General features: G+C 41.9%; 1 protein-coding gene across 1 annotated transcript in view; it reads left to right on the forward strand.

The window, feature by feature from the left end:
• Positions 1–23,587, forward strand: part of LOC123767944 (uncharacterized) — a 276,215-nt gene that overhangs the window by 240,164 nt on the left and 12,464 nt on the right. Inside the window, exons 32-38 of the mRNA XM_069316973.1 lie at positions 1,587–5,730; positions 7,081–7,199; positions 12,162–12,366; positions 18,063–18,197; positions 20,045–20,159; positions 21,913–22,024; positions 22,782–22,907. Coding sequence (XP_069173074.1) covers positions 1,587–5,730; positions 7,081–7,199; positions 12,162–12,366; positions 18,063–18,197; positions 20,045–20,159; positions 21,913–22,024; positions 22,782–22,907 — 4,956 coding nt within the window. The remainder of the gene's footprint in view (positions 1–1,586; positions 5,731–7,080; positions 7,200–12,161; positions 12,367–18,062; positions 18,198–20,044; positions 20,160–21,912; positions 22,025–22,781; positions 22,908–23,587) is intronic.

Genomic DNA, 23,587 nt, shown 5'->3' on the forward strand with positions numbered 1-23,587 from the left:
CTTGCTAAAGTAATGTGTAAACGCTACCCACATTTACTTCCACTATCTACCCAATTTCACATTTATCTACCCCTTTACTCAATTCCACATTTATCTATCTACTATCTATTTACTTCCCTTTAGCAAGATGGTTACATGTAATATCCTGAGGTTGACAAGTTGTGTGCACGGGACTCCTCTCCCGTGCACGCCTTCACTCGTCTCCTGTCCTCCCGTGCACGCCTTCACTCGTGTTCTTCCTGTCCGCAATGTTGACTGTCCTTCATCTGTCTATCCAAGTTATCAGTGCTCCTCTCCACCTGTCTGTTCACGTCAAATGTTCTCTACTGCATCTGTCTGTCCTCGTGGCCAGTTCTCCTTTGCACCTGTATGTCTTTGTTAACAGTATTCTCCTACCTCTGTCTGTCCTCTATACGCCTGTCTTCGTCCTTTACACCTGCCTCCCTCCCCCTATACCTGCCTCCCTCCCCCTACACCTGCCTCCCTCCCCCTACACCTGCCTCCCTCCCCCTACACCTGCCTCCCTCCCCCTACACCTGCCTCCCTCCCCCTACACCTGCCTCCCTCCCCCTACACCTGCCTCCCTCCCCCTACACCTGCCTCCCTCCCCCTACACCTGCCTCACCGTCTACACTTGCCACCCTCCCCTACACCTGCCTCCCCCCCTACACCTGCCTCACCGTCTACACTTGCCTCCCTCCCCTACACCTGCCTCCCCCCTACACCTGCCTTCCCCCCCCTACACCTGCCTTCCCCCCCTACACCTGCCTCCCCCTACACCTGCCTCCCCCCTACACCTGCCTCACCGTCTACAGTTGCCTCCCTCCCCTACACCTGCCTCCCCCCCTACACCTGCCTCACCGTCTACACTTGGCTCCCTCCTCCTACACCTGCCTCCTTCCCCCTACACCTGCCTCACCGTCTACAGTTGCCTCCCTCCCCTACACCTGCCTCCCCCCTACACCTGCCTCACCGTCTACACTTGGCTCCCTCCTCCTACACCTGCCTCCTTCCCCCTACACCTGCCTCACCGTCTACACTTGCCTCCCTCCCCTACACCTGCCTCACCGTCTACACTTGGCTCCCTCCTACACCTGCCTCCTTCCCCCTACACCTGCCTCACCCCTTTACGCCTTCCTAACCCTAGTTCCTGCCTCACCCCTCTTCCCCACCTCACGCCCTGCACCCCGTACACCACCTGCCTCTCCTGCTCCAACCTCACCCCAAAGAGCATGCACTCTTGTACCCAGCGACGGAAGTTGTCCAGCTGAGCCGCCTGTACATACACTTGTCACCAGAAGCATCATTATACCCTGCACCTGTATAATTATTATTTGTGCACGAAGAAGTATTACGCCGTACAAGGCTGCACCTGAGGAATGCCTCGTAGAAGATTTGATCCACAGCTTCATGGCCAAGGCCCTTCCCGAGCACCGCTGAGGTTCTTGTTAACTTCCCTCCTCTGGTTGTTGGCTTCGGGTTCAACGAGCACGGCATCGTAGAAGTTCCGCCCACATTGAGGGTTCACTGCACGATAATGAGATCGGTAATTGATTTTCACCAACTTCATGATGCCCTTCTTGCAGACGATTACTACGTGGTGTACTCAGACCTTGACCTGGGTCTTCACCACCCGTCTCTCTCCGACCTCACTCCCTCCTGCCGTCTCGCCAGAACCATGTCACCGCCACCCAAACCCCCGGTGCCTACCTTTGCGGACAGAAAGAGGGCAGCCCAGTCAAAGGTAGTGCCGGCACCGTCTCCCCCTCGTCGAATTTCCTCAAAGTGGCACCCATCGCTAATCAAAAGCAATAAAGATCAACCACCAGTTCCTTCGGCTCGTTCTACATCTGCAGAACGAGTGCGGGAAACTCGTGCCCTATATTCTTCTTGGCATCGGGAGAAAGTAGCACGCTCAAGGGAGAAGCTTGGGGCATCTCCTGCAAGAACTAGTTCCATAGGGAGGTCACTTTCAGCTGCAAAACAGACTCAAGAAGCCAGGGAAAACTTTCTCAAGGGACGTCGCACCGTGTCCGAATCACGGTTCACCATTGAGGACCGGGAGAACTCTCCACCTCGTCGCTCACCATCGTCATCCAAGCCTACCTCACCTACCAGGCAGTCTGAGATTCGCGAGAAATTGCAATCTAGATCTCCCCAGAGAGATGGACTTTATGATAAAGTTTGGGCAAGCAAACATGAGGTTCAGGACCATGCGTCTATTCCCAGCCGAGGCCATAATCGATCACTTAGCGCTGATTCCACCAGGAAGTGGTCCAACACCTCGGCGGAAAGTGGTCGTTGCAGTGTCATGAGGCACACAGTCAGTAGCATGAACAAAATTAAACGACCATCACTTCAGCATAACCAGACAGAGAGTGTTTGTCCTGGTCCTCGTAGTAGCAGTGCTGAGAGCAACTACAGAAGGCGACGAAGTGGTTGTTTATCTCCTGAACCACAAATATCGAGTCGAAAGTCTCCTGTTAGCAGAAAAGATAGCCGCTATCGAGGTTCACCATACTCCGATGTTTCCACTGAGGTTTCTGATGACAAAAAGTTGAAACAGAGTGAGAGTTTTGACACAACACAGAGTAATGAGACAGGCTACTCAAGCATGCTTGACCTTTCTACCTCACCAACACCTGAAAAGAAGATGCCCGAGGACCGTGAGCGCCAACAGAGAAAAGCATCCGAGACACAGTCACGACCTCACTCCACCCCAGTTCGTCGTTCCCGTATTTCCACCTCTTTCCATGATCAGCGGAACAAATGGGAAGCCTTGACTAGAGGAGAGTCTGTAGGAGGACGCCAGTCGCGTACCCCATCACGAAGCACTTCGCCTCTGCGTTCTCTGCAGCTGGTTCGGCAAGTGAGTAGCAGTTTCAGGGACATTCCTGTTGAGGTTTGGTCTGCTGGGTCGAGACGCAGTAGGAGTCTGGATGTGCTGACACCGTCGCCCCACTCCCATCCTCATCGTTACCGGCAGTATATTTTAGAACTGAGGAATGCTGCACCCCGTAATGCTCGAATCTCACAACTTCGACGTCTGTTTACATCTCTTGATAGAGTCCACCGCCTTGAGCGATCTGTGAGTAGTGTAGAACTCTCGGCTGCACAAAACCGTGCCTATGAGATCATAGACTTCGAGACATGGAAGGGCATGCGGGAGAAAGAGCGAAAGGCTCTTGAATACAGCGTGTTGCTTAAAGAGCTCAATGTTGCACAAAAGGAACGCGAGTTCTTATACAAGGTGACTCCAGACAGGAAGTGGTCTGGTGACTGCAGATTGCGAGGACGTGACGTAAGTGTTCCAGAGCTCTGCGAGAAATTCTCCACTACTTCAGACAATACCTCAGAGATTACGCAGAAGCGCCGACGCGAGCTGGATAACAACAAGGACACATATCGGGGTCTGTGGCGAGGCTCTTCAGTGCGTGATCTCTCACAAATGTATCAGAGTCCGGAACGTCATCGCAGCAGCAGCAGGCGTGGCTCTAGTCTGAGTCTTTCACGCGAAGATTCAAGTATGAGAGCCCGTGGCTTGTGGACCAGCCTCAGCCTAGAGCAAGTAAACGCCTTCCGTGATCACCTCACTGAGATCTATGGTTCAATGCAGAGTATTCGCTCATGGCGAGAAAGGAAACAGATGAGCAGTGAGCGAGCACAAACCAGGAGCCAGCGGGAGTTATCAAAATATAATGTGGATGTGGCAGAGACCGGACGTGCACTCGCCGACAAGTTACGCACTCTCCATGTTCGTCCTCCAGCTGAACCATCCCAGAGGTCCCATACTAGGACTGTATCTCCTCCCAGGCCTAAGAAAGCCAGCAGCCTCAACCAAATTGAAGACGAGCGACGCCAGCTGTCCAAACAGCTGTCAATTGAGCTCCAGGAAAAGGTGCTAGAGCAGAGGTCGGGCCGTGGCCTTCAGACAGCCTCAAGAGCATTAGATAGTTTGCAAGTTCCTGATGTGTCTTTGTCTGTCAGCCCAGAAAGTCTGTCACGGTCATCACCGCGCACTTGCTACTCACTAGACATCTCTGATTCCTCTGAACCAAATTCCTTGAATTCTGGTGATCAGTTCCTTCTTGTGGTGCAAAAGCCTGGTCGATCTGGTCGCAGCCAAAGCCTTCCACCTGAGCCTGTCAGTGACCCAGAGACAAGTGATTCTGAGGTATCAGTCAGAACAGTCGTTCATAAGGACGTTGCAGGGAAGGTGAAATTTTTTGAGAAGCGGGCACGTCGCAATTCTAGGTCCTCTGAGCGCCATTCTTCACGAGGCAGTCGTCTAAATATTGATGAAGTTCCTCATTATGCTACGCTGCCATCTCGCTTGAAACAGCAGTCTCAAAGCAAACTATTATCACCCAACTACCTGCCAGAAAGATCTGTTTCATCTGTGAACTTAACCAGTAAGGCAGATGTTGCATCTCAAGTCTGGAAAATCTATGACAAGACTAATCCTCTGAGTGGCTCGTCAGTGCAGCGGCTTGCTGACCCATCTCGAGAAAGAAAAGATGGAGATCCTACATCCCGTTCCCGGTCATATCTCCACCATGTTAAGACTGGTGATGTTAGCCGCCTGAGGAGTCGCTATGAAAGTCCTGAGGAAGCTCGAAGGCGGGCCAAGTCCCTACCAGATGTGAATGGTCCTCTATCACGCGTGACTCCCACAGGAAAGACATTTGTTCGAGGCCAGGAGGCAGGCGATGTGCAGTATATGAGAGCTAAATATGAGACACCGAGACGGTCTCGTAGCCCCGAGCGCTGGCAACCCACCCGTGATGAATATTTACCTAAATCTAAATTGACCTCAACTCTTCAGTCTTTAGCTGCTCGTTCCCCTGTCTTCAGTGAGCCCAACACAATTGAGAGGCTAGCTCGGCGGGACTCTGTAGAGAAAGCTGTACTCCGAAGAGTGTACACTGGAAATGTTGAAGCCTCAGTTGACCGTCTAGAGAACAAAAGGTTTGACTCAGGATCAGGACTTTCCCTCATTGGCCAGATGTACACCTCGGCTCCTTCTGTCAACGAGCTAGCAACGATGGCGCCTCTGGTGCCACCACGGCCGCCGCCACCACTCATGGGACCACAGAAGCCTCAGCGCCTGGCTCGCAGCAACCCACAACCTCTGTTGACCTCAACACCCACTCCCTCGCCTGGGGATGCCCGTGCTGTACACAAACAGCGGGCTTTACAAGTACAAGAACCAATTTGTCCCCCACCCATTGCTGTCCACCCACCTCCAGGCATGTCTGCTACGTTTTCGCGTCCCTTTACCCACTATAACGCCGACGCTCACCGTCCAAAGTCCCGCTACATCCCACCTGAATCTTACGGCACTTCTACTGCCAAGTCCTACGGCGAGGCTCATGGGTCGTCCTGGACTCAGTCTCTGGAGCGACCCCAGCGTGTGACCCGCGCCATGACGCACACCGCCTCGTCCCCAGCCTCCCAGCATAGCACCCACTGCTACACCCTTCGTCACCAAGTCCATTCCCGAGCCCACCACCATCATCATCAACAACAACCACCACCACTACCCAAAAGCTCTCCTGCCGACCATCACACATACGCTCAACCATACTCCTACTCCCACACCTGCTCCCAACCCATACGCCCTCACCACCACCACTCCCACTACCAGTCCCTCAGCCAAGGGCGGGAGCAGAGCTACAGCAGCAAGGCCGTCTCCTGGAAAGGTGCTAGAGTTATTTATTTCATGGCTTAAGTCTGGAATGCCTTGAATCGTTTCCGTCTTGGTGGTGGTCTTCAGACTTTTCATCCCGGGGTCTTTTGATCGCCATTTCGTAACTAACTTCTTTATTAACGACTAGAGTACTCGTCTTTAGTACATTCTGTAGGAGTCGTTTACCAGTCTTATTTTTCCTGCTGTTTATTTAGCCTTATTTTAAGTAAGAAGTTTTTCTTAGACTTTTCTATCTCTTAGATACCTGTTCCTCGTACCCTGTACAGTAGGTCCATCATCTTCAAATGGAAGTCTGAATCTACGTCTTTCACCCATAATTTTCCCCTTAAAAAATACAATAAGGGGAATCTATAACATTAAGATCATTTGCATGCTAAATTCTGTCTTTTAAGTTAAGATTATTGTGGATTTAATTTTATTCTGTTGTAAACAAAATAATTTAAATGTGTTTAGTTAATTTCAGTTATTAGGTGTCAATATATTTGCGTTTTATGTATATGTTGGTAGTATTTTTTTCAATTATTTTCACTCTTAATTTTCCTTATTTCCTTTCACTCTCTTTGTCATTCTCCTGTCACTACTCAAGCAGAGGTACAGCCCTCACATTCATAGTCTCCTGCGAGTGTAAACTCTCTGGTTTATTGTCACATTTACACCCGTCTCTTTCATGTCTTTTATCCCCGACCGTCTAAGTGGTTGGGCACCATTCCTTTCCCCCGTCCCATCCCAAATCATTATCTTGACCCCTTTCGAGTGCTATATATAGTCGTAATGGCTTGGTGCTTTATCCTGATAGCTCTCCCCATCCCTTCCTTCATGTCTTGCCAGCCATACATTTCCCTTTGTCGCCCCTTAGATCATCCCCTTATCTCGCCACATTAGCTACTATTTCCTCACTTTACCCCCTACCTCCCCGCCCCTTATCTCGCGAAAGGGGGGGGAATATAAGAGGCCAGACTGTTATCTTTCTCCTTCTCCCCGATATGTCGCTCTCTTCCATCTTTGTTTTATCATTCCTGGTTTTGTCTCCTTGTTATTCTTTACCATCCTGCGCTTCCTCGTTCTATGTCGTCCCGGCCTTCCTGTCGTTCTTCTCACCCCTGTCCTTGTTACGTATTTATTTAATGCTTTATTCACTTTATATCTGCTTTCATTCCCCATTTCCACCCTTTATTTCGCTGCTCTTAGCGCCCCTGTTTTATCCCTTCCCTTTATCACCCTTTATTTCACCTCCTTAGCACCACGTTTTTGTCACCCCTGGTCTTCTTGTCACACTAAATAATTCTTTGTTTGTGAAACCCTCATCTTGCCTCAATACCACCCCTTGTTTTCTCCCCCCTGTATCACCCTTTATCTTTCCACGTTATCAGCCCTTATCTTGCCCCTTTGTCACCCCTTACCGTGTCGTCGTCTTGGGCAGAGCCGGTAGTGGGTCCCCTGCCATTCCCCTCCCTGTACGGGGGTCGCCAGGAGCCACCTGAACGCCCAGGTAAACTATACCAACTCTTGACACTCTTGGTTTACCTTTGCAACGTTTGGGGGCGGGGCACACTGATCTGTAACGTGACTGGTTTGATCTGCAACATGGCAGCATTGATCTGCAACAAATCAGTATGACAAAGGCATTTTAGGATTAGTATAATCACAGAAGATAGCTATCGTGATCTTCAATCCCGTTCAATACGAACCTCTGTGTTGTCGCACGTGACGTAAAAAATGGCTTAGTCTAATAACAACTAACCAGTATACGAATCGTCGCTGGCGTGTCCTCTGGTCATACGTAATAACTTCTTGGTGTGTGTGTGTTATATATATATATAATATATATATATATATATATATATATATATATATATATATATATATATATATAATATATATATATATATATATATATATATATTATATATATATATATATATATATATATATATATATATATATATATATATATATATATATATTTGCATGTGTGGAGGGGGGTACAAGTGCTTGTAATTATACAAGACAGACTGGGACATGTTGCAGATCGCCATCTTGCGGCCTGTGTAAATATTGGGTTGCAAGTGTTGCCAGTATTGAGTTGCAACCTGGCTATGAATAACATCCTTTTCCTATTCCCATTGTATACTTTTCGTAATTCTTGACATCCTTCTCCTACCCATTAACACTGCCATTTGTCTGTCTGTCGCATATAACGCCTGTACATAAAATTGCCGGGAATTAACCCTTTCACTTGCAACCTTTCTTCTTCCTAGAAAATACATATTAAGGACTTATATATATACTATATATATATATATATATATATATATATATATATATATATATATATATATATATATATATATATATATATATATATATATATATATATATATATATATATATAAAATCCCTTCTGCCTTTTATGTTATTGCGTTGGTGAACGGGGTTACGCTGTTGTTGCCCACTTCTCATGCTTCCTAGGAAAGTGTAAACAATTAATCCTATTGCTTGCGAACATATTATTCGTGTACGATACCTGTCGCCTGTAGCTTCAGACAATCATTAATTGTTTCCGAGAACACTGCTGAACCTGTCATATTTTCGCCAGGTTTACGTCAATTTTTTGTGTTAAAATTAATGAAGATAGTTTAGTTTTTAATTGTATGCATTCAACAATATATACAAGAACTCTAACTTGTAGAGATTCCGGGAACCAACGACCCCGCGGCCATCGAGTCAAAGCTTTAGTGACATCTACTTGTACCTCGAATCAAAGCTTTAGTTAAACACATGCGTAAGGAATCGACTTGAGAATGGTCCAGGACGGACCGAAAAGTCGTCAATTAACTTTCTAGTGTGTGGTTTGGTCAACATATTTCAGCCACGTTATTATAACTCCTCTGCACATGCGTAAGGAAAGCGGGTACTGGGGAGGGGAATTGGATGGCGGGTTTAAGGTGGAGTTCTAGGGAAGGGATTGAAAATTGGAAATGAGGGTACTGGGGTATAGGGAATACCCGGCCAGGTAAGGTAGTTTCGGACATAGAACATTCTCTGTAACTAGCCGACATGTAACTATAAGGTGTGAAGGATAGATGAAATTGTTTATGTAATAATTTAAGATGAGGTCTGATAAAGACTTTTTGTTTCCCTCTGTAATGCTTTTTGCGCAACCGCTCACAGGATGAGTATGGGGGCACAGTAAACTAGCCGCCTCCGGCGACAAAAATATAAAAAATCAGAGACGATTCTTCAACGATACTCGTTTTCTGTTTATTGAAGCTGTATATATTGTTAGATTATATTGCGCTCGGTTGGGTTAAGTTAGGTTGATTTGGATTATATTAGGTTGAGCTAGGTCAGGTTAGCTAGGTTTCAAAATCCGTTGGCGAATCGTCTTGTGCGTGATGTGGCTTATATCCCCAGGTCTGGGGGCATGAGAGGGGTGTAAGGGTGTGCGTCCGTCACGCTGTCTCTTACTACCAGCCCGTGTCGCGTGTCCCGCCCCAGTGTGCAAGTCTGGAGATAAAAATACTCACTAGTCTGAGATGACACAAAATTTCACCAAGCTAACAACATAGTTTGAATATGGTAACCTGCCCACGACTGTTCGGATGGTCTGTATCGTCCTGCGATAGCCGTAAAATATACGTTTTGCGATAGTATCTCGGATGCGATTGTATGTATACTGTCGTATACACACGACAGATTACTATAGGCTGCTGGTGTAGGAGAACTTCTGACACATCCCTACAGCTGCTGGTAGCACCACTTTACAACTACATAGCTGCTGGGGAAAGGGGGCGTCTGTCTACACCTATTAGGCTGCTCTTCCCCTCAGCTGCCGGGCAATGTAGCGCCATTCGACAGCTCTCAGGGCTGCTGGGGGTGGGGTGGGGAGCTCCTCTCCACAGCTACCTCCCTGCCCACTGTGGGCAAGCGCCCGCCATCACTATTTCCGTCCCCTCATTAGTAGAACTGACTAGCAGATGAAGCTCCTGTATTCTGACTATGGCTCTTACAGCCTGTTGAGCACCGCTGACTGTCTTGCTCGAGATTATCGCCCGTACTCGGAAAGAGTATATATACTTTTATATTTGTTATTTACCACCAGTAAAACTATGTATTTAGCTAAGTGACTTCGCGTATTCAAAGAGTAAGAAAGGTAAGGATTGTAGTCGAGACACATGTTGACCTCTGTGGAAGAGCCACGAGAAAATACCGGATATATGGTCTTGCTTGCTTGCTCGATTACCTATCTTGTCAATTTCAGTTACAGAAATAATATTTTAGTATTAACACTTAAAATCGGATAATAATAATTCAGTGTCGGGGAACAGGCAGCCAGTGTACTGTATATACATGTTGGGCTGATATCGAAGTCCTCCTCGAAGCTCGAACTACGGCCTCTGCAGGATGCAACCCCACAACAAACTGACTTTCTCCTGGGTACCTATTTACCGCTAGGTGAATACCTGGACATTAAGTGATAAGAAATGCGCCCAACCATTTCTGTCCTATCCGGGACTCGAACCCGGAATTCCTGATTGTGAGTTGAGAACTAAGCATTATTAGTTTTGGCCTTTTTTTTTAACTAGCCGTCTATCCCAAAAATGGTATTCTTTTGTGTTAAATCTACCTCCCACCAGTTGTTAAGGACGTATTTACTTCGGTCACGAGGGCTCTGGCCTTGAACGATAGTGATTCTGCTGCTACATCTATTTATATATACAAGAGTTCTTACATTCCTGTACAGCCTAGCGTTTCTGATAGGTTCTTAATCCTATGTTCCCGGAATACAACCCGTCAAATAGTTTAATAACCAAGTACCCATTTTCCTGTTGGGTAAACAGAGGCTACAGTCAAGGATTGACGCCCAGCAAATCCTCCCCGGCCAGGATACAAACCCAGGACATAGCGCTCGCAAAACGCCAGGCGAGTGTCTTACCACTACTCCACGGGATCTACGCTGTACTATTTCGCTTACAACTCAGTACCTGCATCTTTAAGTGCTTGCTTTCACTAAACAAGCCCAGGCGCTCGACAGAGTGGAGCTTGAGGAACGGTAAATTAATTTTCGTCTTAAAAGATCTCCCACTCAAGAGGTTATATCTACGTTTTCTCTGCTTCCGGGCGCGGCGTCAGGGCGGTATATATATAGTTCCCGCGTCCGCCGCCACCAAACATCTTTCAACCTTTTTAGTTTGAAAACTTTTTGCGTTTAATTGTCGTTGTTGTCAAATGTTGACATTTGAACTATTCTACCGCAGTTGTTAGATGTAAATATTACAAATCGTGAGGGCGACGGTCGAATCGGTTGGTTTAGTGGTGTGGCATAAAGTTTCTTTTTCAAAATGTTTACCTTGGGGTGCAGACGCTTAGGTTCAAATTAAGTACTTGGCTAGCGCTTCCTTTACCAGTTGCCAGCTGCCTTCATCTCCTAAGAAGAATTTCTTAAATAATTATTTTAACAATCTGTTTAATACTTACAACTATGCTTCATTTAACTGCAGATTGACTAAATACTCTATAAGTAATTGTAATGCTTATAATAACCCAAATTTTCATAACGTCAAACACATGCCATGCCTATTGCTTCTCCCTCACCCAACCTTCATGCCTCTAGCATGTTTGTCTCACGTCTAGTGGACGCGCGACATTAGGTGGTTAAGAGTGCTCTGTGCCGCCTCCTGCAGTAGACTCACAGTTTTCCCGTGGCTTCCGGGCGGTTGTAGTGCTCTCTACCTTCTGCAGAAGATCACTTATCGTGGCTTCCGGCCGGTTGCAGTGCTCTGTGCCTCCTGCAGTAGACTTACAGCTCCTCGTGGCCTTTGGGTGATTGTAGTGCGTTCTGCTTCCTTCTGCAGTAGACCTACAGCCCCTCGTAGCCTCCGGTTGGGGGTCTGATTAGCTGTGGGGATTTTGGGTAGGTGTTATCTCTGCTTCCGGTGGCTGGGCAAGGCCTACTACATATGCTACGCCTGCATCAATGCCGTTTATACGAAGTATTGAGTCTGGCAGAACTTTAATATTAACGCTATGTCGTCCTGAGTTTGGCTACTAACTGCTTAACACACTTGTCTTTGTCTAACTTGCCAATGTCTTTTATTTTCATGTCTGTAATATTTCTAGGTAAGAACAGTAAGTAAAATTTCCATTTAACTTATTGTTCTGTGTGCATGCTCGTAGCCCAGCAATGGTTTGTAGACCTGGAATTGTTATTCTTTATTTCTATTATTTCTTTTGCTATAAAGTTTTTATGTACATAATAACATATAGTTAACCAGCAATGATTCTATACTTTGTCCGTTATTCCTAATTGAGTCTCAATAAACTCTGCCTTGAACACATATGAATAAAGATGAAACATGCAATATATTAACGAGTCTCAAAAACGTGGATTAAGACATAATAATTTAGCAATTACACCACAAACAAGATAATCATCAACTTAAACTTACAGAATCGCCTTACAAGTATGAGTCTGGGGAGGTGAACATCCACTATCGTACCCCCGTCAGGATCGAGCAGAAGGAGTCAATCCCTGAGGAGGAGTTGGCTCGCCGTCAAGAGGAACACATGAAGAAAGTTTACGAAAACGAGAGACGCAAAAAATACTTGGCGGAGCTGGAAGACATAGAACGCCGAAGACACACAGATAATTTTACGTGAGTATGTAGAGTCTTTGCTTATATCTACGGATACGTATGTAGGCCTGTATGTAGGCTTCATCTGCACCTGTCATGTTGATGCCTCAGGGAGGTATAGTGTGGTTTGTGTAATGTCTTTTGGATGCCTCTGTTGGGTAAATAGTATTGCGAGTGGATTGCATTTTCTCTACAAGAACATGGGTTTGAAAATCTTCTAAAAGCATGTTATAGATGTACTTATGACAGCTTCTTTAATATAATCTGCAATTGAAATTAAGTTTTGTATTTGATTAAATACGTGTAATTATTATTTCAAGTAGCCGTGTTAGTAGTTATTATGTTTACAAAATAGCATTAAATGTAGGTCTTTAACCAGAATGTTACATTTTGACCAAATACACACACAGTGAGTGCACGTACTCCATCCTTGCATGCTGTAAGCGGGTTGGGATTTTAAGTATTATCATATATTGTATTGCATGATATGTATTTTCATATTTACTGCAGCATTTTTCAAGTGGTTAGCAACAAAATTCTGATTATAACACGACGGATGAATTTATTGATTGTGATTTATCTATCTAGGAAACACACATGCAGTGTTTAATTAAACTCTAGCAATACTTTACAGCAGTTTTCAGAAGAGTTAGTTTAGTTCATTTATTATGCACTCCATACCCATCCTGTGGGCGGTAGTGGAAAGAGTTACAGAGGCACATAATGGGCTCAGGGACTGAACTCCACAATTCATTTAGCTAAGCAAGTGACATGTACCTCTGTAACCCTTTCCACCACCACCTACAGGATGGGTATGGGGTGCATAATAAATGAACAACACTATCATGTTAATATGTCTTGAAAAACTTGAACAAGAGTCAAGTAATTTAGAAAATAATGCAAACATGATTGCCTAGATGATAATCTCATCGGTTATTTGAAATATGACATTCTGCAGTGATCTATTGTTTATGAGAAAAGTCATGAAAATTTAGGTATAATAATCAAATTGACACAATGAGAATATATGTTCCAAGAGTGGAGCTAAACTGGAAAACTGTTGAAATAATAACAGTATAGCGTTATACAGTATCTCTGGTTGAACCACCTACCCCTCAAAGCTGTAACAATGAAGACAGCACTATTATTCAAAACCATCTTTAAAGCATCTTCAAGCAGGATGGAGAGATGTTCCACAAGTAACCATGGCCAGTACCCATGGCACAGTGGTAAAGCACTTGCCTGGTGCTTTGCGAGTGCTTTGGCCTAGGTTCGTATCCTGGCCAGAGAGGATTGACAGGGCGCCAATCCTTAACTGGAGCCTCTGTTCACCCAGCAGTGAACGGTACCCGGTTGTTAAGCGATTTTGGCGGATTTGGCAGTATTGCAAAATATCTACATTCAGTGAATATACAGTACTGTAGTAAGAATTTTTTTCATAAACAACAAGAGGTCATTAAAAATTTAACTTATGGTTCTGGTGTTGGACAAGAATGTTTGTCAATAAATTTTAAAGTAATAGTTTATTATAATCAGTATTTATTGTAAAAATGTCAATTTGTCCTCCAAAAATTATAGTACTTAAGTGACTAGAAACCATCATACTGGGCCCAAGAAAGAAGGCAGCAACCAAAGCTACACTTATCTAGGCCTATTGTACTACATAATGTACTAAATTTGGTCTAAGAATTGTAAATTATGCCTATGATTTCTTATTGAGGCCTAGAAGAGATTAAAATAGATTGATGGTTAGGTTGTTGGAGATTTTGTTATGCCCTTAGTATTTTGGGTCCAACCAGCAATGTTTTGTATATTCCATCCACAGTCACTATATGTACAATCATTCTTCGAGGATGGATTGATGTAAATCATGTATTATCATCTGTATTGCGACACATTTAATGTGTCATGGAACATTATTATTAGCGGCTGGAATTTTCATCATTACTCAGCATGCAAATGCTTATTATAAAGAGCATTTAATCTGAGTTCTATATAAGGTACAGTACTGTAGTTTGAAATTTGTTGGTTAAGGCAAAAAACTGCATCACCCATATTTCTTATCTAGAGGAACTTTATCTGTTTTAATACAGTATATTCGTTGCACAGTTGTGTGTGGTGTAGTGTGTTGTATAAGGTATTATATGCCTATACTGTATTGTATTTACAAATCTTGCCTCTGTATCTTAAATTGTAGTACCAAAGTTGGCCTAATTTGCATCTTGTTCAAATTCAGAACTTTAAAGGCTTATTCTAAAAAAAAAAAAGTTGATACTCTCTGTACTCATTTCTGTGCATGCACCAATCATTACACATATTAACAGTTAACATTTTGTATTTATTCAGTACAAGAAAAAGATTTATGATCTTTTTTTATAATTTGATGCATTGCTTTAATTGATCCAAATAATGATTATAGATTTTTAGTCTCATAATAGTCAATACTGTAATGTGAAATATTATTAACATCTCCTTAGATTTTTAGTTTAAGTGTTTATATGCTCATAACCATTTAATGCTTGAACACTTTTGCCGTGTATTTCTAAAGCTTAATAATTTTCTTTTCATTTGTATTAAGAAAACAAAATCTGGCCAGTCAGTGTACTTTCCTTCAGAGGTGTATGACTATTATTTTCCTTACATTTTAGCTGCACTTCATTCTTGCATTCTCTACCACATTTTCCCTATACTCTATTTGACTTCCTTTATTAAGTTTTCATCTTTATCATATTCATACTGAAATACAGTACCGTATAGTTTGGCTTTAATGCATTGTCCTCGGCTTCCTTGATCTGTCTTCAATTTTTTCTTGGCCATACTTTCTTGATGTTTCTTATTTATTGACCAGCAGGAAATATATGTTGCCATTGCTGACCTTCACCTCCTTATTATCTACAAATACTGTATCAACACACCTTACTCCACTACACCCATAATTTGATCATATTTGGACCCACAACAAAAGGTGCAATTCTATACCTATAAGATAGAATGTCTGTCAAAAGTTGGAGGCTAGATGCTTGGGCCTAGCCTCACCCAAATTTGCAGGGGGAACGGGTCTGGGTTATGGGACAGACGTAGGCTGGTCGTGATAGAATTAAAGAAATATCAAGCTGTAATTCTACCTCCACATGCTGAAATCTGAAATTAAACTGGTAGAATCAGGGTGTGAGAAACTAAGAGTTTAATTAAAACTCTTTCACGAATTATTGAAATGGAAAGATAAATACAGTTATGAAGACAAAATAGATGGATGGATAAATAGGTAGATAGATGGATTGATAGGAGAGACAGACCCGGGCAATGACGGGTACCTCTATAGTATGTATATAAATACAGTATAGTATTGTATTTGGTGTTTAGGTAAAGTCACTAGTTTTAATTATATATATATATGTACTGCATTAAACATTAATATACTTGGTAACACTGAAGAATCTTCATGGGCAAGCTCAATCGTTATCATCCTTCAACATCCAGTGTCATTTTCAGATCTCTATAAAACCTTTCCATAACTGCAACAATTACTTAACCAGTGCTCTTCACCTTAGCTAAGATTTAATTTACCATTGTTTATCAAAGTCGTCCCTAGATCAAAAATTAACATTCCCCATGATGCAACACACAACTGCTAGGTGAATAGTGGCATCAGATGTCAGGAAAAATGCGCAAATATCTCAACCTGCTCAGGAAATGAATTACGGTGCAGTCTGTTGTGTACCAACTGTGTTACCTTACCGTTTGAGAATTTTGGGGCTCAACGTTCCCGCGGCCAGGTCCTCGACCAGTCCTCCTCCTGCAGCAGGTTAAATTTAATATTTTACTTGTGTGGGTTTCCTACACATTGTATTATTGAGGAATATCTGTGAAAAAAATCACGTCTATATAGGTCTCAGAAGAACCATCTACTGTTCATCCAAAGTGATTAGGATATTGATTCAAACCCTTCAAATACCACAGTGATATCCAATTGTAATCTATCCTTCAATTGCATTATTGAAGGATAGATTATTGGATATAAATTGCAATTTCACAATGTCATATGTAATAACATTACTGTCACTTGAATCTTCAGTGAGTTTTAACTGCAAAATTTGAAGCTGTTGTTATACTAAGCAAGAAGGGCCTCAAGGTACATAACTGGTACTCTGAGATTTAAACTCTTCCTGAAGTACTGTACTGCAATAGCGGTTTCTACTCTCATCTACTTCAAATAAATTCCATATACACAATTTTGTGGGTAATCTCATTTCATTTACTTGGGTCTTCAGAGATTACATATTACCCATACATTAAAACAAAATTACTTTTTACTTGACTACAGTCAATTGTATACAGTCATAGGCTTTATAGTGTCTATCATTTTATGCTTTTTGCACATATAATCTTCAACCTCTTCATTGCATCTGTCTCTCTTGTCTCATCCTTCATTTCCTATTGCACTGAGCCAGTCTGACTAGGCATCGTCTTACAGTTCCCCTCAGGCGCGGCGTCGTTACCTGTCCACCCTCAAAGTTGTGTCCCGTCTCTTCTCCTCCGTCTTCTCCCTTGTGAGGAGTAAACACTGCCACCCCAAGTCCACTTCACCAGATATTGAAGTCCACATTGATAATGAGATACGAAAATGTGACAAAGAATTGATGGAATGCATACATAAAGAGACTGATGGGATTGCAGTGTATATATCGGAAGAAGTGTATGTTTAGCACACTTGACATTGGTCCCTTTCATGAATAGAAAAAATACAAAAAAATTAGCATGATGGGTACCAGATCCAATTAGAAGGGTAAAGAATGTAAACTTTGGTACAGAAATATGAAACAAAATGTACTAAAACATGTGTTGTACTGTATTTACACAAAGTTTGGAGCTTGTACATACACCCAAGACCTTACCTAAGGGAACCTAGAGTTTTCTTGGTGTAAGCAGTATATGCCTTCTAAAATTAGTGATGCTGCAATAGTGGCATATATAGTGCTAACACATTTTATTGTAGTTTGTGTTAACCATTCTGCATGAAGTGAAGATGCATGAAGGTATGTGCTGTATTATTTTTAGTTAATATTTTTTATTGTTTTATATATATAATTTATTGTATGTTGATGTTAGTTTTAAGAAGAATTTATGTTATCACTTATTTCATGACAAGAAAGTGATTTAATTTATATATTGTACTGTACATACATTCACATCATGTACATATAAATATATTGGCAACATACATGTATGCTATAGTGTATGTGCATGCATGTGTTGTATGTACTGTATAAGCATTTTCCTCTAGATAGCAGGTGTAGAATGATTGACATATGGTTATTCATGCAGTCACAATGCAAGGGATTGCATTCGTCCAGCTAAACCCATTTGCCCAGGCAATCATTGCCCTGTTTATATTAACACTGCCTCAAACAATTGGCAGTTGCTTTATAAAGGCTATATGGCAACTGTGTTATGCTTAGGTCTTTGACACCGAGATATGAAGAATATTAGTAAGAAAAATGTTGGGAGATAATTTTTTATTTAAATATCAATATGGCTGCCAAGTGAACAAAAATTCATTTCACTTATAATTTTAGATTTACACAAGCATTTTCCTGTTTTAGATGTCAGCAACATTGTGAACATAATTTTGACATTTAAGATAATGGTTTACTTAATAAATGGAGAGGATATATGTATAGCATTAAAAAAAATCTTATATCTGTTTGTGTTTCCAGACCATTACAGAAATCCCCAATTCCTCTGAATCGGTATGATGACGAGAGCAGTCTGGGCACTATGCGTGGTGCCAGGACGCCAGATCTCAAGCAAGTTGCAAAGGCATTATACAACTTTACTGCACAAAATAAAAGGTATTGTATTATATTGCATAAAGCCAAGTCAGAATCAGTTATCAGTTATTGCATAAAGCCAAGTCAGAATCAGTTATTGCATAAAGCCAAGTCAGAATCAGTTATTGCATAAAGCCAAGTCAGAATCAGTTATTGCATAAAGCCAAGTCAGAATCAGTTATTGCATAAAGCCAAGTCAGAATCAGTTATTGCATAAAGCCAAGTCAGAATCAGTTATTGCATAAAGCCAAGTCAGAATCAGTTATTGCATAAAGCCAAGTCAGAATCAGTTATTGCATAAAGCCAAGTCAGAATCAGTTATTGCATAAAGCCAAATCAGAATCAGTTATCAGTTATTGCATAAAACCAAGTCAGAATCGGTATGAAATAATAAGAAATGTAGAACTTTCTTTATGAATATAGATACAGTATATTCATTTATTTTATTACTAAGGGTTGTACTTGTAAAATAAATAAGAGGCTGGTAAAATACTTGTTCATGTAAAATAAATATAATACTTGTAAAATTAATGAATACAGTAGATATATTCATTTATTTTATTATTAGGGGTTGTATCTGTCTCCCATCTGTCCATCTATCTGTCTATCCATATATCAATCCATTCATCTACTCCTTCATATATCCATCTATCTATTCATCTATCCATATATATATATCCATCTGTGCATTTATCTATCCATATATATATATCCATCTGTGCATTTATCTATCCATCAAGCTCTCTATCCCTCTTTCTACTCATCTATCTGTCATCTGTCTCTTTCTCTGTCGTCTGACTGTCTCTATACAGTACATCTGTCTGTCTGTGTCTCGCTCTTATAAAAAATATAATTGTCCAATGAGTGGGTGGTTACCAGTGAGGGGGAGCTTCGTGGTCACAATGCTAAAAAAAGAATAGTTATTCCTTTCTCTAGTAAAGAGCTATGCTTTTAGAAATCTTTGAAGCTGGGAAAGGATCGTCCGTTTTACGCAATTATTTTTTTAAATTTATTATGCACCCCATATCCAACCTGTGGGCAGTAGGGAAAAGGGTTACAGAGGCACATAATGGCTCAGGGACTGAATGCAAGCTTCAGTTCACATCGTCACATCAACAATGGGCTTGAGACTGACCACAAGCACAGTTTCTAAATTAAGCAACTGACATACTGTATATGGAGAATTGTGACCCCATATTGTCACAATTGACATGTTTATCCTGCACACCGCCCCACCTCCCCATCCAATGGACAGTGGTGGGTAGGTTACAATCACTCGGTTCTATCTGCAGTTAGTAAACTGGGAATATTTGGCTAAAATTTATGGTAGCAGATCACTTGAATGAAATATTTACACATCTCTTGAACTTTTGTTATAGAATTGTCTCTGAATTCACATATCTTTTCACACTCCATCACATAATGACGGAAGGTATGCGAATAGTTTTGTTGACATAGTTTACATTTGGTCAGGTCTACATCAGCAGGTAATGAAAATTCCCAGAGATACTTATAGCAGAGTCTAAGCCAAGCAGTAGTAACATTTAGGAGCATTTGCAAAATCAAAAGCATTTGTTTTGAAAATATTTAGCTGTGTAGCTAGTGGACAGTGCCAAAAGTCGTCATGGGGGTCTGAATGTGACCCTGGCACACTGTTTCCTTTTGAATTCTGGCATCCCCGACCCGCCAGTGTTCATCCTGTACTCCAGACCAGTCCCTCTGCCAGTTTGGGTGAGGTTAGCCCTACGCTTGTGGCCTCCAACTTCAAACAGACAGATTGTATGTCCGTCATTCTCTCTTACAGTATAGATTAGCAGGCATGAATTGGCACGTTAATGAAAACTTTGTTTCTGTTATTTTTATTACAGGGAGCTAACATTCAACAAAGGTGACGTTATCTTCATCCGCCGACAGATAGATAAGAACTGGTACGAGGGAGAGTTTAGAGGATCAGTTGGTATCTTCCCATGCAACTATATTGAGGTAATATTTTTTATAATTACAGCTTCAGGAATGTTTTTAAAATCGATGAAATTGAGTTAAATGTTATATTTTATTAAACCTAAATACTGTACCTTTTTTTCATTATTATAATATAGTTTTGTTGCTTTCATCATTTTCCTCCCATTACTTTGTGGTATTTACTCGTAGGGATTGTCAATTACCGATATCTTCTTGATTTCCATTCATCCTGTGTAATGCTACAGGTTGGCTATCTGTCAGTTATTTCCTAAAATTCCCAGTGTAGGTAAGCAGAACACGAACAAAAGTTCCTGTTCTGTTATTCTTTCCTGATTATTCAGTATTCTTTTGAGAAAATATCATTCTCTTTTATTCTTGCCAGTTTCATATGTGCTACTATGATAATGGACTATGGCATTGTTATTCAGTTTCTCCATCTACCCTATTTGATCCTCTTATTTTATTTATACGTCCACTTAGCCTTATGTACTCTGTCACGCCTTACAATGTTTTGGGTATGCAGCACTAGCTCTCTTTCACGAGTATAGTATTCTGACACTTCTCAATTCACTTACCAACTTCAGGTTTGTCCTTCATATCTTCCGTTCTATTTACACCATTAGGTTTGCACCAGGCGTACCAGCTCAGCCTGTCTTGCTAGGTAGCCTCAGTGAACGGAAAATTATGTATTAAAAACACCTGAACCTAACCTAACTGATGAACCCACGCATAGAAAGTAAGAATGTTTGTGAAAAGTGATTTTAGTGCATCGTATCTTATTCCATTGATGACTTTGACCTCAAAGTGTGATCATTATTTGAGAAGATGGGTTGACTAGCTAGGCCCAGCAGAATATTAAAATTAAGAGATCCTTCTCTAGTTCCCCAAAAGTTGAGAACCAATACGTAGTGTAAAGTTAAAGTTCCTACTGTTTCAATAGGCTGTGCTCTCCTCCTGTGACCCATGAGTGCCCTCTGGTGGTCTAATGCCAGTAGCTAGCTTGCCAAGCGTTATTGGTTCTGCATATGTGATACATATGTTTTCAAAAGTCCTTTCTGCTCTTCGCCTCTGTTAAAAGACCTTTATTGTGTTGCCATTTTCACAGTTTTATTGTTACTGTATTTCTTTTTCATATTTAGTTTTTATTTTGGTACAGTACTGTATTATAGTTCATATTTTGTAAACATTTCTAAATGTGTGATCAAACATTGCTTAATAACCCCATTTTGCCACTGGTCACTGCCACACCCTGGGTCCACTGGTCACTGCCACACCCTGGGTCCACTGGTCACTGCCACACCCTGGGTCCACTGGTCACTGCCACACCCAGGGACCACTGGTCACTGCCACACCCAGGGACCATTGGTCACTGCCACACCCTGGGTCCACTGGTCACTGTCACACCCTGGGTCCACTGGTCACTGCCACACCCTGGGTCCACTGGTCACTGCCACACCCAGGGACCACTGGTCACTGCCACACCCAGGGACCACTGGTCACTGTCACACCCAGGGTCCACTGGTCACTGTCACACCCAGGGTCCACTGGTCACTGCCAGTCTTTTGGCCACCTTTGTGATTCATAATGATGGAATTTCATTGTGTAAATATCATTAAAAATGTCTATTAATATTGAGAATAGAAACCATTTAGCTTTCTTTCAGGGGGTTAGCTCCATAAGCATAACATCTCAGGCTTGTTCTTTGTCCTTAAGAATGATTTAGACTTCCTGGTAAAGTTTGCTTAATTTATTACCATATTATTTTTATCAACAGATTGTGCCTTATGAAAATGTTAAGACATTAACCAGGAAACCAACAGAAGGTCAGGCAAGAGCCAGATTTAACTTCCAGGCTCAAACCTCTATGGAGATGTCCCTCAGTAAAGGTGAGTAGCAATTCCTACATTTCCAAGTTTGATAGGAACTGTAATAATTAGGCAAGGCAACATTATGCTGTAGTCACAAGGCAACATTATGCTGTAGTACTGGTGTCACAAGGCAACATTATGCTGTAGTCACAAGGCAACATCATGCTGTAGTACTGGTGTCACAAGACAACATTTTTTTTATTTTTTTTTATTTTATTTATGCATATACAAGAAGGTACATTGAGAATGTGAGGACAAGTGTAAACATTATGCTGTAGTACTGGTGTCATGAGGGAACATTATGCTGTAGTACCTTTGTCACAATGCAACATTATGCTGTAGTACTGATGTCACGAGGGAACATTATGCTGTAGTACTGGTGTCACAAAAAACCTTGTAAAATGGGCAGTGCAGGGTCATAATGGTACCCATGAGCTGGAATGATTTCTCAAAGGCCCAATTCATATTAAAGCCCATCCCAACTCTCCTAACATCACAGAGACTGCCAGAATCACTAACAGTTGACCTGTCTTGCCACCTACCACCACTGCCAGCAGGCAATGTTATCCTTCTCGTAACAAAGTTCTCTCCAGTGAGCCTCTTCCCATTCTTCCTAACCACTTTGGATAAACAACTTCGGACAAACAGTCAAATCCTGAGACTTTACTGTATATTATCAATACTGCCATTGGCCTATAGGAACCTTAATAAGTAACAGGCTTCTTGCTCCCAACAATGGGAAACCTAATGTGGTCACCTTATTTTTTTTAAACAGGAGAATTGGTTGTTTTGACCCGGCGTGTTGATGAAAATTGGTATGAAGGGCGGATAGGTAATCGAAAAGGCATCTTCCCTGTTTCTTATGTCGACACTTTGGTAGAACCAGGCAGTGATAGACCCAGTAAGTGGAATTTTTGTTTCAATGACTATCAACTATCTATATCTGTTACAGACATTTAGTGCATAATATAGTGGGTGAAGGAAAGACCAAATATATGTATAAATATATTGAAAACCAAATTTTCAAATGTAACCTTCATTCCTTTGTTTTGTAATACATTTATACATATATTGGGTCATTCCTTCACCTTCATTCAACAAGCACTACAGCATTGTAGTAAGTTTCTCAATAGACAGTAGTGGCTAATATGGAAACCCTGTTAAATGAACAAATCCACAGGGACCATGATGAGGGTTCGAACTTATGCCCGGATTGACCATGTTAAGTAGTGATTAGATATGTATTTTCTTATGCATCAAAATTCTAAATCATCGACAAGATGTAGAGAAATGCCAAATTTTATGTCAACTTTATTGAAGATGACATTTTGCATATGAGGGCTTTATTAGATCTTAACAGATGAACAGGGCTTATTGCCGGTGAAGAAAAAAGGTGAGGTAAGGTAAAAATGGTTTAGGATTAAAAGTGTTGATTTAAATTCTACTGGTATTATTAAGCCAAGTGCAGTTGCAACACAGAATTTTCCTTGATTGTGTTTGATGGTGATGTGGCTACAGATTTTATGCACTTTGTTCTAAAAGTAATTTTCTACTTTAATGAATGACAGGCTTGACATCTTA

This window comes from Procambarus clarkii, chromosome 86, assembly GCF_040958095.1.
Source record: "Procambarus clarkii isolate CNS0578487 chromosome 86, FALCON_Pclarkii_2.0, whole genome shotgun sequence".
Lineage (NCBI taxonomy): Eukaryota > Metazoa > Arthropoda > Malacostraca > Decapoda > Cambaridae > Procambarus > Procambarus clarkii.